This window comes from Lepisosteus platostomus, chromosome 6 (genome assembly GCF_059453375.1).
Source record: "Lepisosteus platostomus isolate fLepPlt1 chromosome 6, fLepPlt1.hap1, whole genome shotgun sequence".
Lineage (NCBI taxonomy): Eukaryota > Metazoa > Chordata > Actinopteri > Semionotiformes > Lepisosteidae > Lepisosteus > Lepisosteus platostomus.
Window position 1 is genome coordinate 17,175,915 of NC_142616.1, and position 14,878 is coordinate 17,190,792.

The 14,878-nt window shown below is 41.0% G+C and overlaps 1 protein-coding gene across 1 annotated transcript; it reads left to right on the forward strand.

Moving 5' to 3' along the window:
• The first annotated feature begins 213 nt into the window (after positions 1-213).
• Positions 214-11,922, forward strand: ubtd1a (ubiquitin domain containing 1a). Its single transcript, XM_088634452.1, has 3 exons — positions 214-977; positions 10,600-10,827; positions 11,422-11,922. Exons 1-3 carry the CDS (start codon positions 905-907, stop codon positions 11,802-11,804), a joined length of 684 nt encoding a protein of 227 aa, XP_088490578.1. The 5' UTR covers positions 214-904; the 3' UTR covers positions 11,805-11,922.
• The last annotated feature ends 2,956 nt before the right edge of the window (positions 11,923-14,878 follow it).

The following is a 14,878-nucleotide window of genomic DNA, read 5'->3' on the forward strand; positions in this document are numbered from 1 at the left end:
TTTTAACATTGTTTGAGAATGTGATTTCTGTTCTCATGCATGTGATTTGATGTAATCTGCTAGAGAAAGGTGATCGGTACTTATCAATAACGACACAATCAGACACCCACTTTTTGATCCGATTACAGGGATTTATTTTTGTTACGCCAGATGACAAGGACTTGCCGAGCTACTGTTTATTTATATTTCGCACACAAACACCCGCACCCCTTTCCTGTTACCTGACACCACAGCGGTGCCAGTCACGAGACGAAATCCAACACCGGCCGGTTTCTACCCAGAGCTCCGCGCAGGGCTGCGCAGGCGCACTAGCGCCGTCTGCCACCAGGAAGGAGAAAGGGATTTAAACCTGGAGCAATCCGAGGCGACCTGGGAGAGGTTGGGGATTAGGGAGGGCAGGGAAATTGTCTAGAGATAATTTTTTAAAAAAAAAGAAAACAACGACAACATATCTGTGGAGTTGTTTTTGTGCCACAAGAGCAGAGACGAGTTTGCTTAGCAGGCTGAGCCGGGACCGCAGAAGTGCCAGTGAAGTTACCGCCGGACTCTTGAGCCAGAAATAACTGGAGACGGGAGAGGGGGAGCCGCGTTCCCTCTCCTTAAAAATAACCCCCGAAGTGCTTCTTTCCTGCAGCGGCGGGGCCGGTGACCTCGCGAGGGCTGAAGGTTTGGCCGGTCCTGCTCCGGGGGGGTCCCTGCCGAGCCCCCCCGCTACGGCTCGCGCCTCGGAATGCTCGTGAGCTCAAACGACAACAACGGCGCCTGAGTCTCGAGCGGCGCGGTGCTCCCGCGGACGCGCACGGGGAACCCAGGGGCCGCGTCCCTTCCCGGAGGGGTCGGCGTGAACGCTTCTTCCCCCACGGCGTGGAGCTCTTTATGGGGGGTCCGGAGTAACTGACCAGTCATGGGAGGCTGCGTGGGAAGAGAGCGGGGGAGCTCGCAGGGGTCAGGCCGGAGCGGGGCGAGGAAGCGTGGAGGTAAGACACCCCCCGCCCGGGACGTGATCAGTTTCGCTTCCTGCGAGAGAATGTTTTGTTTAGTGTTGGAAGTTGAGCGGCTGCAGTCCACGCCGAAAAGAGGCCAGCGTGTAGTGTAGTGTAGCGGAGGGACGAGGCTTTAGAAAAGAGGCTGCTCGCAAGAGAAATTCGTCGAGTGGGGAGTTTGAGTCGACTCTTCGGAGGCCACGACCTACGCAGCGAAGTGTTTGTCAGTCATAATGATGGGGAATAATGCCTTGCAAGCACGCCCGGTCCCTTAGCTGGTGTGGATGTGAGGTGTTCTTACATCGCCTCTAATCCGGGTCCAGTCTAACACACGGTTAGTCACGACACATCCGCAGCTTTGAGCCTGAAGGATTGCCGTGTTTCTTGTGAGCACTTTTTACAGACGAGAACTGCAACGGTGCGGGTGCAGAGCCTTGGATGTTTTCTAAGTGTGACACTCGATGCAAAAAGCAGAATATCCCTTTCCTGTCGAGACAGGGATGTCAGGGGATCCGTGTGTGACCAGTGGTTCCTCCAGGCCCTCTGTGCGACTTCCTGATGCTTTGCCCCGGCAGGGTCACAGATCCTCTGACGCTCCTTCCCCATTCAGAGCACCACTGTGCTACAGCCAGAGAACAGCACAAAGGAAACACTGTACCCTTGCACACAGCAAGCCACTTGCCCATCTAGTCGATGTGGTTCTTTATAGCTAATTAGGATTGATTAAAATCTGCATATTTATCAATTTTTCTTTAGAATTATAATAATGCCGTAATCCGGCCCTCAATCCCAGGGTACATTTTTTTAAAAATGTGATTTTCCTTTGCAAAATCTGTGCTTTTTACCGCTGAGCTTGAGGTCTCTTTCTGGACTCCCCTGTTACTAAGGGGTGAGAACTAGTCTTGGGATAATATGAGTTGTGGTTCTTGTGGATTACCTAAATCCTCAGTGGATCAAGAATAGGCTGTAGGAATCTCACCCTGTGTGCTTGGTGATTGATTAGCAGCCTGTGACAGGTTACAGTCTAGCATCTTGTGTTTGTAGAGTGAAAGGAGAAGGCCACACCAGGGCCACAGCAATAGGACCCCAGTCCATTGTGGGATCACTCCCCTCCACTGCTGAGCCTTACTTACTGTATACAGCTGGGTGGACCGGAGCAAGTGGGGTGAAGTACCTCTCTCAAGGTACAGCAGCAGTGTTTCCAGCTGGATGCGAAGCCACAACTCTGTTCTGACCCCGCGAGTTTGTAGTGTAGAAGTCCCTTCAGGTTTTCCTGAAAATGTAATGGTGGGGGGAAAGTAGTGCTACAGGAAGAATGGCGCGGGATAAACTCAATGCGCACAATCAAATGCACTGGCGTTGGCTCCAGTGATGAACTGTTCTAGAGAACAGAGAGGTGGGTTGTGACTTTGCTTATTTTTGGTGATCTGAGGTATACAAAAAAAAAGTCATTTGAATTTTGAACAGATGATGCGACTTGATATTCCTTCTTACGATTTCGTGGATCTGGTTATGTACACTCAAAGTTTTGTCTGTCTGAGTAGTTTTGAGGCCAGGTCTTCCACAGACTGAATTTCTGATTTGTAATTGCAATGAATGTAATTTACGTGGTCTGTGTGAAGAATGAAGAAAGCCTGGTAGAGCAGAGTGCAGTCCAGTTGGCATTTGGTACTAGTCTTGAGTCTTCCAAGGTTATTTAATCCGTCAATTGACTTTGCCTTAGGTTTTATTATTCTAGCACATCGTTTCACAAATTGTGGCTCAAAAATATTCCTTTTATGAGGTCATTTATAATTAATCGTCGATGGGATGCTTTAGATTCTTATTTTATGTTCAGACTTGAGAAAAGTGTTTTCAGAGCTTGTGCTTTGTGAGCACACATCTACAAAACAAGCACCCTGTAATGACAGGAAGATTTCTGCATACAGTTTAGTTACTAATTTGCAACATAAAACAAGCATTTTTTAAAGAATTGCGCTCTGCTGTAAACATTAATATCCTGTTGTACTTAATTTAAAATGGCTGACTTTTAATCTTGGTTACAAATGACGTGGCATTTAGTCTCATAGCCTGCTATATTTTATGAGAGAACTTTGATGTTTTTTAAAACTGCCCCCAGTTTTGTTTTTATGTAAACGATGTCTGCTTGGGAATAATGCTCTATGTAGTGCAGAATACAGGAGTATATTATTTATAGAAAGCATAGCTGAAAACAGCTCAAGGTAAATAGATGTCTCAACATGTGATTTTAAATTGCCTGGTACTATTAATCGAAGATTATGGTGTACTGTCCCGGTCAAACAAGGACTTACAGCTACGGTTTATTTTTGACTCTTGACTTTAAAAGGGTCTGATGGGATCAGGATTGCTGCTAAAGCACTTAGCGTAATTACAAATTTAGATATTGGCTAGGAAACGTTGTATACACTTGCCCCTAAACGTGCTGTCTACAGAACTCACTGGACAGCCACTGTTTTAGTAAATAAAGGGTAAATCACATCATTGGCTGTCCTGTTCTTACTGTTGACATTAAGGAATTCATACACACAAAATCAGATATTCTTTAACTCCTGGGATTCCACATAAGTGGTTGAGAAATAATAGTACTGCAGGTGTTTTCCGTGTAATCATTCTGGTAGACTTGATGTTTAATACAAATAGTACATGTTAACCGTTGCCTGTAAATACACTTTAAGTGAATTGTTTCTTAAAGGGCCCAGCCAGAGGAACTTGTCAGTTTAAAGACAAGTAATTTTGACTAATGTTTAGTATTTTCCACATCTATTTTGCTTTATGACAGATGTTTTTAAATGGAACCCAACACTGAAGCCTTTTGTTTAAATATTGGTAGTCTCATTATTCTGTAGACGTTGGCTTCTTTTCATGGTTTTTCTTCATCAAGCTGACACTCTTTACTGATAACCATTTGAATGTCTTAAGTGATCGCATTGTGTATGGAAATGAATAAGGGTAGGCTCTCTGTAGGCATGTGTAGTAAAAATGTCAGATGCTGACCCAAAGCAGTAAAAAGCATGACTTAAATTATCGCAAAATAGAAGTCTGAAAAATATCACGTTTGCACTGTTGCAATTCCATTAGTTGCGTGAAAAGCTGTGTAGTGCATAACGTCGTCCTGTTTTCCCTGCCAAACCGCTGAGTCACCTGCCTGTTGATTCAGATTTCCAGATTCTTCGTATCAGAAAAGGGAATAGTGCTGCTTGGCAGTGCCTTACAACCCTGTGCCCATCAAGAAGAGGAAACTTCACAGTCTGACAATACGCACTTAAGTGGTCTGTGTAAACATGTTCGGTTTCAGTCTAGCACTCGTCACTGGAAGGCTTATTTTGTCAGGTTGTGTTTTTTTCCTTCTCTGATTCATACCTTAGAGTTTCCCTGATTGCAACTTTCTGGCAGTGGGAAGGTATAATTTGGCAGGGATGTGGGCTGAGAGTCAACCCACCTCTTCTCTGCTCTCGGGCTACATGTCTTAGTCAGCTGTGTAAAGGCTGGGCCTGTCCCTACAGTTTAAAGTACATTATGTTTATTATTTTAACCTTAAATAAGGTGCTACTTCAGTCCACAGTGAGGGTTAAATGGTTTGGAGTAATGTCAAATGCCATACCACTGACCTTTCCAAAAAGCTTGGCCTTAAAGCGTAGTCCAACTACATGCTACATTTCTACACAAGTAGTGTTTTTGAGAATGTGAATGCATTTTTATTAACTCTTATTTTATTCATCATTTTTTCCCACAGTATCATTGTAGGAATGCAAAAGGTTAGAAGTGTTTTCCAATGCAAATGTCAAATTGTTTTTCTAATCATCTCATGTTTGTACTGGGTTCCCCAGGTGAGCTGTTCTGATAGACTGTTGCTTTCACTTACTGTGAGCTCTTTCATTATTGCACTCAAGGGATCACAGTATTGGTCTTGGAGGCCCACAAGTCTGCTGTTTTTTTTTTATTCTGCTTTAATTGTACTAGTTGTTTTATTTGAACTTATTAAGTCACAGTGATACACAACATTAGCATTTTACCCGACTTTTGCCTGGTTTTACTGAAGACCGGGGCTACATTGTGTCTTTGTGCCAAAAGAAGGAAAGGATGAAAATGTTTTCCACTGGAGAATTTGCACTACTGTAGACACTGGTGCAATATAATGGTTTAATGCCCAAGGCAAAGACTTGCTAAGTGCTATTAAAGGAATGTCCTAAACTGACAGGCTAAAAGAGCTGAACCTTTCAGTCATGAACAAAGCAAACTATAAGGATACCTGTAGTTCCAAGTATTCAAAACTCTCAAAGACATTGATGGCATTTACCTGTAGAGATCTTTAGAATTAGCAGTGAAACATGAACCAGAGCATACAGGTGGAAACTACAGGGAAGTGCATCTGAAACTGAGAACAGGAGGCACTTCTTCCTCCCAAAGGGTTGTGGGAGTCTGGAACAAGCTGCCCTGCCATGTTGTTGAAGCCAGTACACTGGCCTCCTTCAAGAAATGGCTGGATTTATTGTGTCAGCTACTAGTGACTACCAGACAGTTTAAATGGGTCCAATGTCCTCCCGTCAGTTGTAACCTCTCTTATATTCTTATTAAATGAGGATTACTTCTTAAAAACTGAGTCTGGTGTTTTTTTTTATTGTTCTACTTTGGTTTTCTATTTAAATTAAAAAGCACAAAAAACGTATTGTAACCCAAGTCCTACTGCAGCATTGCTAGTAGAAGAAAAAGTACTAGAGGTGAGGTGTCACAGGTATGGCATCATAAAACTTGCACAAAATTAAAAATTGTTGGAAAAATCACATGGTTAAGTTGAAACTTTTTTAACCCCCTTTGACTTGATATAATCAATATATAGCTTCTTGGTTAATAATAGGATCAGGGTACAGCTTAAATTTCATCAGTGACTGTTCTTCTCCTGTGTGTTACTTCCTTTGATGTGTGAAAAACTGCACTTTACAGAGCACAGCGCTTCGAGTATATCTCTAGCCTGCTGTTACTATAACTCTTAACACTGCAGCATCGGTGATGTCTGGCCCATACGTTTGTGGTTAGTTGATATCTGCTCAAAAATAGTTCTGGGATGTTTTCTAAGGCTTTGGCAGTCTTACTACAGTGTTCCACTTTATCTTTAGCACAGCTGCATGACATCCAGAGCACACAAGCTCTAAATAAGTATTACAAAGCTTACAACTTTGTCGATCACTGTCCATATAAACTCATGAAACAAAGCCAGGAGTTTGTAAGTGCAAAATATCTACATTTATATTTTTTTTTCTTGAATGTAATAAGCTGTAGAATGTTATTGTCTTTGTTTTGGGGAAACTTTATTCAGTTTTCCTTATAAAAATGACACAGTAGATAGCAATTTGTGTTGTCATTGTATCCACAACAATCTTGTTTTGTGGCTATATAGCATTATCCACCGACACAAGTGTAAGATGTTCTTAATTTCAGTTTCTTTAATTTTCTATTTTAAACTTTTGGATTAACTAAGCACCTTGTTAAACTCAATGTTGCCATCTCCTTTAACAAAAGGGAATGATCCATTTCTGTTTACACATGTCTGTTCTATAATTCAACAGAACAGTTTTTCCTGAGATGATGACGCACTTCTTGATGCTCTTGTAACATTAGTGCTGGAGCCTGGGGTGGATGGCTGTTTCGGTTCTTATACCTGTGGCCATATGACCCATCTGTGGCTCACCAGACCTCTGCTCGTGTCCAAAAACCCATTTTAGTGATCTGGTATTTCTACAAATGTGTTTTTTTTATATTTAAAGGACTTTAGCAAAACCGAAATGATGAGCAGCCAAAGTATACGGTGCGGGGAGCAATATAGCTTTTAAAAACACTGGAGTACCCAGCGACGCTCCCATCATCGGGATGTAATGGCTTTTGCCATAGAGACTTCTCTTGTTGTGAAACTTGTGCCTTTAATTGGGGAAAAGGTTTAAAAACAGATGTCACTATCCTACCCTTCAATTTAGCGTCTGTTACCCAGTGATTGCATGATAGTCACAGTTACACATGTTCTCCTCATATGACAAAGTTGGCCAAAACTGCCATCATATACAGCAGCAGAATTACAATTTTAAGGCAGTGGCGTGTAGTAGAGTTGTGGCACGTGGTTAAGATGCTGCTATTGTACCCCTGAGCAAGATACTTTACTCACGCCTGTTGTATAAATGGGTTTCAGGGTCCTTGTAAATGAGAAATTTCTTGCTTGACTTATCTTTTAAAAATAAGATTTAAAAGTAATTTGTGATGGCTTGGCTTTGCTGTCAAGGACATTTTTTAACAAGTTTTGTTTTTTAACAAGGTCTTTTACGGCTGTGTGAGGCTGAATGGTTTAGCATATTTAACACAAAGGGAGTCTACAGCAATTCACTCAATTTGAAAGGAGTCTGGTATTTAGAAACATTGGTATTTACAGGAGGCAAACTGTGCTGTTTCGGGAACGATCTGTTAGAGGTCTGACATAATGAAGTGCTAATTGATTTCTGCAGTGGACATTTTCAGAATGATCCCTTGGATTACTTGAGCTTACTGTACTTGTAACGTGCAGTGTGATACTGTACCTACCTAAAGTGCGTCCTGGGAAAGACTGGGTAAATCCTGCCCTGCCTCACCTGATTACAGCATGTAATCCGCAGCTCTATAATTAATTTGCTTTTATTGAAAGTGACCTTCTAAATACCTATCAGCTGCCTGTGTACCATCACCAATATATCTCTTTGTGGAGTATGGATTAGGGAGGTTGTGGCTCAGTGGGTTTGGTAAGACAACCTGAATCCTCCAAGACCCTTATTGATGCCTGTATAAATTCTGCTGTAATTAATCTCACTTACAACATTGTTTATGTGTTTACTTAAATGTTCGCAAGGCTCATTTTCACAAAATCATCCATTAGTTTATTGATCTGATACAGAAGATAATTTTTGCTTCATTCTGAGGTGGGACTTGTGACGGATTTCCTTTGGTGCAGTGATCTTTGTAAAATGAAAGTCTACCTACTGGCAAAAAAAAAACGTTGAAGAAAACCAATTGAAGTAATAACTGACCATCTTCACCGAGATATTCAGCTATGAAGTGAAATGTTTTGTGCAGAGTGCAATAAGATCTTAGAGACTTACATATTTGCACCTTTCAAATGTAAGCCCTAGTGATGGAGATGATCTGTTCTTCTTGTGCATGCAGCAGCTTAGTTTTCCAGACTAAGCTAGGGCAATCTGTGGCTCACCTTTGCTGCATGGTCCTTGATACTGTAAGGACAGGCATATCTGCCCAGAAGGCTTGAGGATGCCCCCTCATCCTCATGTTACCACTTTATAAAAGGGAGAAAGAAGCACTGGAGTCCAGCAAAGACCAACATTACTCACTTATGCGATGATTTCAGGAACTTAATCTCTTCAGTTACAGTACAAGGAAGTATGTGAGGTGAACTGATTCAGATCTTATACCTTTCAAAAGAAATGAGGTAGATTAAAAAAATTAGGCTTAGTGAACAGAACATAGTAAAATGGAAACTGCTTAGTCGCCAGTTTTGTACTAATTATATATACTTTTAACACTCCGTTATCAGTGTATGGAATACATTACGGGGACATTTAGCAACAGCAGTGGTGCAGGCCCTCTGAATGGCCTGTTCTTGTCATTAGCTCTTCTTCTGGTCAGGACTCTAAACCCTGCAGGCAGTACAGAGTCTGAGCTGGGAAATCCCAAGGCAGTCACATAAGTTACATAAAATAGTGCAGCTGACCATGAAAACTGTGGAAACAGTAAGGGGTTTAAACTGCAAAACTGTTTTTCATAGGATTTGCATATGGCAAGACACAATTGTTGAATGTTTTAATATTACTTTTTTGTGAACAGGGAAGGCTGAGTATTTTCCAACATTCACAAAAACTTTATTCAGTTTTTAAATGTACATTTCTCACTTTAAAGAGTGCGTTCACCTGGGGCTTTACTGTCTATTCCTGATTAAAGATACAATGGCCTACAGCATGTTGACGCAGAAGCAGTGCCCTCCAGAATTATTCATACTCCAAATGAAAGGGGAACAAAAAGAAACATAGCAGAATGAATTAGGGACTGAGTAATTTTAGTTAATTTTTACTGTTATCATAACAGCATTTCAAGTACATGAATTCAATTTAAATAGTTAAATTTGACACGTATTGGGGTACAGTATGTCAGACAAACAGTTGGCTCTTTCTGCTAAGAACCTTGACATTCCAGCACATCATTGATCCAAAACATTCATCCCAATTACATGCAAATAAAATGTGTTCTTCACTGACCATCTTAATCTCCAGGCCTTAAGCCAAGTAAAACTGGAATGTTTGTAAGTTTTCCTCCTGAAGTGCCAGAACCTCATCACACACTACCGAAGGCCTCTAGTCATTTTATTCTCTGACGGGGAGGATCTACAATATACTAATTGTGAATAAATGTGACCCTCGTGTTTTCTGGACTTTAAACTTGCACAGTATTGTCATACAATAAACCACACGTATTATTTATAACATTTTTATAACAGTTTTTTAGCAAGAAACATAATGCAGTCTGTAAAACCTTATTTTCCCTAGTTTGATAGGGATAAACAATGGACCTGAAATCTGAACACTGTTGATAAATGAGAACTGAGTGTTTCTCTAAGGTGTTGTTTTTACTCTTGTGCTATCTGAGTTCCTGCAACATGCAAGAGCTTGACTTTGGACTCTCAGTAACAGTAAATGCGGTCACATTACTTGAACTGTAAAGCTTAGAGGCCATTCCAGATTTTGAGAGGCGGGGACCTCGAAGTTCAGTGTTGAAATGAAAACTTCATTTTCGGATTCCATGGCGGAAACGTTGTGTTTTCTTTCTTCTCTTTTCAGCATGGAATAAACCTATTACTTGTTACTTTTATATATATTTGTTGTATCTACTTAGGCAGTAACACCAGCTCTTTCCATTTTTCTTCCAGTACACAAACCTGGTAACTGTTTATCCTCCTTAGTAAAGTTGACTTTGCCCAAAAATTGCCAAAATGTACAGTGCATGTCTCGGAGGACAATCCTACTTTACCTCACTGTTATTCCCACAGAACTGTCAGGCTTCCATTTTCATATACTTGACATGTTGATTTGGTTTACTCCAACTGAAATATCTTAATGAATTTGATTAGTAGACCATAAATAATGCTTTGATCTGAAGCCTTGCAATAATCCAGACCAATGAAATCAAAACCTTACTCATGCTTTTTCATTACAACTTTGTGATTACACAAATTATCACACATCACTTTTCCTTCATCAGTGGTTAAAGGTAGCCTTTGTCAAAGATACACAATAATTGTTTCACCTCTTATAGTCAGGTAGACATCAAATAAAGCAAATATGTAGATGGAGTTAGACTTACATTATTGATTGGGTTTACAATACCATACTGTAGCCTCCAAAAGGAAAAGAAGTACATCTAGTATTACGTTATTTTTTTGGGTAATGTTTAGAGACTGGTCATTTAAAGAAACCTGCTTTTGGTATATTTTGGTCTTGAATTTTAATTTGCCAGAACTCCCTATTCCGACTGCTTGTTGGTCACTTGACAGAGGAGTGTGTCTTTCCTGCAGGTCGCAATGAGCCGCTGAAGAAGGACAAGCCCAAGTGGAAGAGTGATTACCCAATGACAGAGGGGCAGCTGCGCAGCAAGAGGGATGAGTTCTGGGATACAGCGCCAGCCTTTGAGGGGCGCAAAGAGATCTGGGATGCTTTAAAAGCAGCTGCCATTGCAATTGAGTGCAACGACCACGAGCTGGCCCAAGCAATCGTGGATGGAGCCAGCATCACACTGCCTCATGGTTAGTGACGGACGGACTGATTCACTGGCAGTGTTTTTATGTAATACGGAAAACAATGTTTCATAGGTAGGCCTGGGGTTGCAAAACCAAGGGATAGATCACAACCTGATGCAATAATTATGTTTTGTTCTGGGAATTCCAATAAGATGAAAAAACAAATCAAGAATTGTCATAGCAGGAGTTTAACAGTTGACATATTGCCATGAGTACGATCAACGGAAGGTGTAATAGTGGTGCAGTGGTAAGCATCGCTGCTTTGCCCTGGGTTCAATTCCAGACCTGGTGCTAATCTGCATGGAGTTTGTATGCTCTCCCCATGTTTGCCTGGGTTTCCTCTGGGTGGTCCAGTTTTCCCCCCTACTGTCCAAAGACGTACGGGAAGGTTAATAGGCTTCTGGGAATATTGGCCCTAGGAGTGAGTGTTTACGTCTGTGTGTGTCCTGTGATGGACTGATGTCCCGTCCAGGGTATATCCGCCTTGCATCTTTTGCTTGCTGGGATTTGTCAGCTCCTGTGTGACTTTGACTTGGATGAGAGTGGTAGATGTATGGATGATCAGCAGATACAACTCGTACTTCTCATTGGCATTTACAGGGTCCTTGACGGAGTGTTATGATGAGCTGGGGAATCGGTACCAGTTGCCAGTGTACTGCCTAGCCCCTCCAGTCAACTTGATTACAGAGCGCAGCGAAGAGGAGCCTGTGGAAAACCCAGAGCCACTGGTCATCCCCAAGAAGGAGTTCCAGCTCAAGGTGCGTCTGTCCACAGGAAAGGACCTGCGCCTCAGTGCCAGCATGGCAGACACCATCGGCCAGCTCAAGAAACAGCTCCAGGTCCAGGAAGACATCAGTCCAGCACATCAACGCTGGTTCTTTTCAGGGAAGCTTCTCACAGATAAGACCCGCCTACAGGAAACCAAAATCCAGAAAGATTTTGTAATCCAGGTGATTGTAAACCAACCTGCCATAACCAACTGAGTCTGCTGTCTGAGGGCCCATCCAAGATCTCTCTGGAGAGCGAAGTTAAAAGACAGAGACTTTTTACCAGTTTTCTTTGTTAGTGTGTTCAATTAAACACAAAAGTGAAATGTAAAAATGTACTGGCCCACAGAATTAGCCTCTCATCATTTGATCCCCAAAGAGATGTCTGCAATGTGGCTGAATGTTCTTACAATGGAGGCTTTCAAGGTCAAAGATTTACTAGTGTACATTGCAGTCCGGAGTGCCCTTCTTGTATGAGACAAGGCTGAAATGCATAATCGTATTATAAATGAAAAATATTAGTGATGAATATGGCACAATTGTATACCGCCCATGCCTAGCTACTGGGTGTTCAAAAAGTCTAAAAATAATGTTTGTGTGACCTGGAGTAAGGCATGGGATAGAAATGCCGATCTTGCAGCAAGGAGCCCAAAGTCCTTGCACAGCTGTGCTTGCAGGCTGTCAAGGGAAATATGAGTTACAAGCACATTAGTCAGTCCCAGGAAACTGCAGAGCAAAGTTGAAAAAGTGTTCTCTGGAACTGGGAATCTGACTCTTCCTTGCTCCAGGTGTGATTCAATTTTAATTAAGAAACTGTTTAGCTTTTTGCACACTGAAATGTAGATGTGTGCCTTTAAGAAAATGGAATTCTGGAATGCTGGAGTTACTCACTAGGTAAGATTCAGGAATTGCAGTAGGTTCCTGTACAGACATGACATAGTTGCCTTTAATTAATGACTACATTTTAATCATCAGTAGAGTAAATTATTTCCAGTGTGTCCAGATCTTATGAAAAGTATCACTCCCCTTATATTTAATGCTTTGGGTTTACCTATAGTAGTTTTCCATGCTTTATATTCTCTTTCCTGTTAAACACTTGGTGCCAGAAAGGACCTATAGAGAGCAGACTACATTTCTGAGATGGAGAGACTCATGGTATATAAGGTCAGTTTCTGATAAGCTGTTATTTTAAAGGTGTGATGTTCAATATGCAAGTTAAGATCATGTAATTATCACATTATCCCAAACTGATCTCAGCAAGGTCTTTGCATCAAAGTGCTTTACTTACAGCTTTGTGAAAGCCAGCTATGCATTGTTGCAAGGTTTATTATATGAGTTGACTAAGTTGGTTGGTTCTGATTGGTAAAAAATCAGAGTAGGTTCCCTAGTGGCGTACCTCCTAAAATGCCAGACTCTGTCATTTGCTGGTCCATTTTTATTCCCAGGTCTAAAGAATCACAGATCTCCTCCATCTCTAATGAAGGATAACTAATGAGGATTTAGCTCTTTTTTTACTCTCCATTGTGACCTCTGTGAAGTACATAACTGGTGAGGCTATGGCACATCCTCCAAGCCAAACTCCACTTCTTTGACTCACTCCTGAACATGGCTGACTCTTCATCATCTGACAAGAAGTTCAGGGACATTAGTGTTTGCAGTTGCCAGTGGACAGTTGAGGTAGGTCATAGGAGTGAACTGGGTATTCCAAACTTAAGGACAAAAGGTTTGTTTAGCCTAATTGTTTTAAATCTTTTTTTTTCTTTCACAAATATTCATATAAAGTTATTCGTAGACCTTTAAATTAAAACCCATGGTGGTCAACCGTCTTGTGGTTCTGTATCTTTATCCCAAAGATGCTGGCACTCTTCAAGAAGTGCAGTAAGTTTGTGAGGTTTTTCTTATTAGGTCATTTTTCTGCATGGGTTTCTTTGGAATCTTTAATGTTCAATAAGAACTTTAACTTATCACAAGGAAGATTTGCGGTATGCATATGTTGTATATGATAGTGACCTTCAAACCAGGGTTAATTAATCATTGCGTAGTACTACAGTACATAGACAATAACAGTTAAAAATGAAGAAGTAGTTTCCTAGTGGACAGCATTAATAAAGTCACGGGAGCAAGGGGTGACTAGAATTAACATAATGAAATAATCATACTGAAGTGGCTGTTGCTAATTAGTGCAATCTTAGACAACATTGCATTTAGAATTTTAGTGTACAGAACAGCACAATATTTAAATAGTGGCAAGCTGCCACATACAGTGTAAGGGTTGAGGGTACTGCATGGTACAGCCACGATCTTTTCGTCTTCTAACTCTGAAGTACCATTGTGTGGTTTTTCATGGTCTTGGTTATCAAACCATTAGGATTTAGATTGTAATAACATGTTTTCCATCCTTTTTAGCATCACTTCACTTGCTGGAGCACTGGTCTCACTTGCAGTCCTGCAGGAGCCCATTAAAATACTTGATTAACCAGTGTTCTGTTTTTCCTCCAGGAAACTTGTGATTTCCTCGTTTGCTTCACACAGCATTAAAATTCCTTTGTAAGAATGTATTTTGTCTGAGTGTGGGATTGGGGGAATTAAGTTCTAATGAAATAAGTTTCATTCTTTGCAAAGGTTTATGAACGGTGTCTTCTGTGTTGAGCTATGGAAGTGTTGCATTTATAGTGTCATGCTTCCAGACACAATGCAGGTGAAGCCAGGTTTGGCATGGGACTATAAAGCCATGAACATATTTGTAGTGACTTGGAGGAGACTGGATTAGACTTCTTTGTCCAGAACCTGGAAACCAAGAAGCCATTTTATTTTCACTGGGCTATTATTTGCAAGTATAAAAACACTGGCTCATAAACTGATAAAACATGCAAATTCAACAAGCATATCCCATGACTTCCAAGAGGGTGTAAATATATAGAAATCTGTATATTTAGAAACTTTAAAATATATATTCTAAGATAGGATATGAGATAATTTAATATGCGTACAATTTTATTTTACAGGTGATGTGTACATTTATAAGCAGATTTAATTTTCATCCTTGTTTTTTTTAAACTTGTCAATTAAAATGGAAGATTGTGACTCCTGTAGTGTTGTCTTTTTTTTTTGTCTTTGGTTATTCCCAGTAGTGTACTTTTAAAAAGTCTGCAACATACTGCAACTGCTATGATGAGCCTTAAACCTTTAGACTCAAGTGCCACCTTGTGGACTGTGGAAAGAAATCTACAGAACAAAAGGAAACAGAGCTGGCACTGCAGACGTTCTGCTGCCTTTAGGGGTGAGTGGTG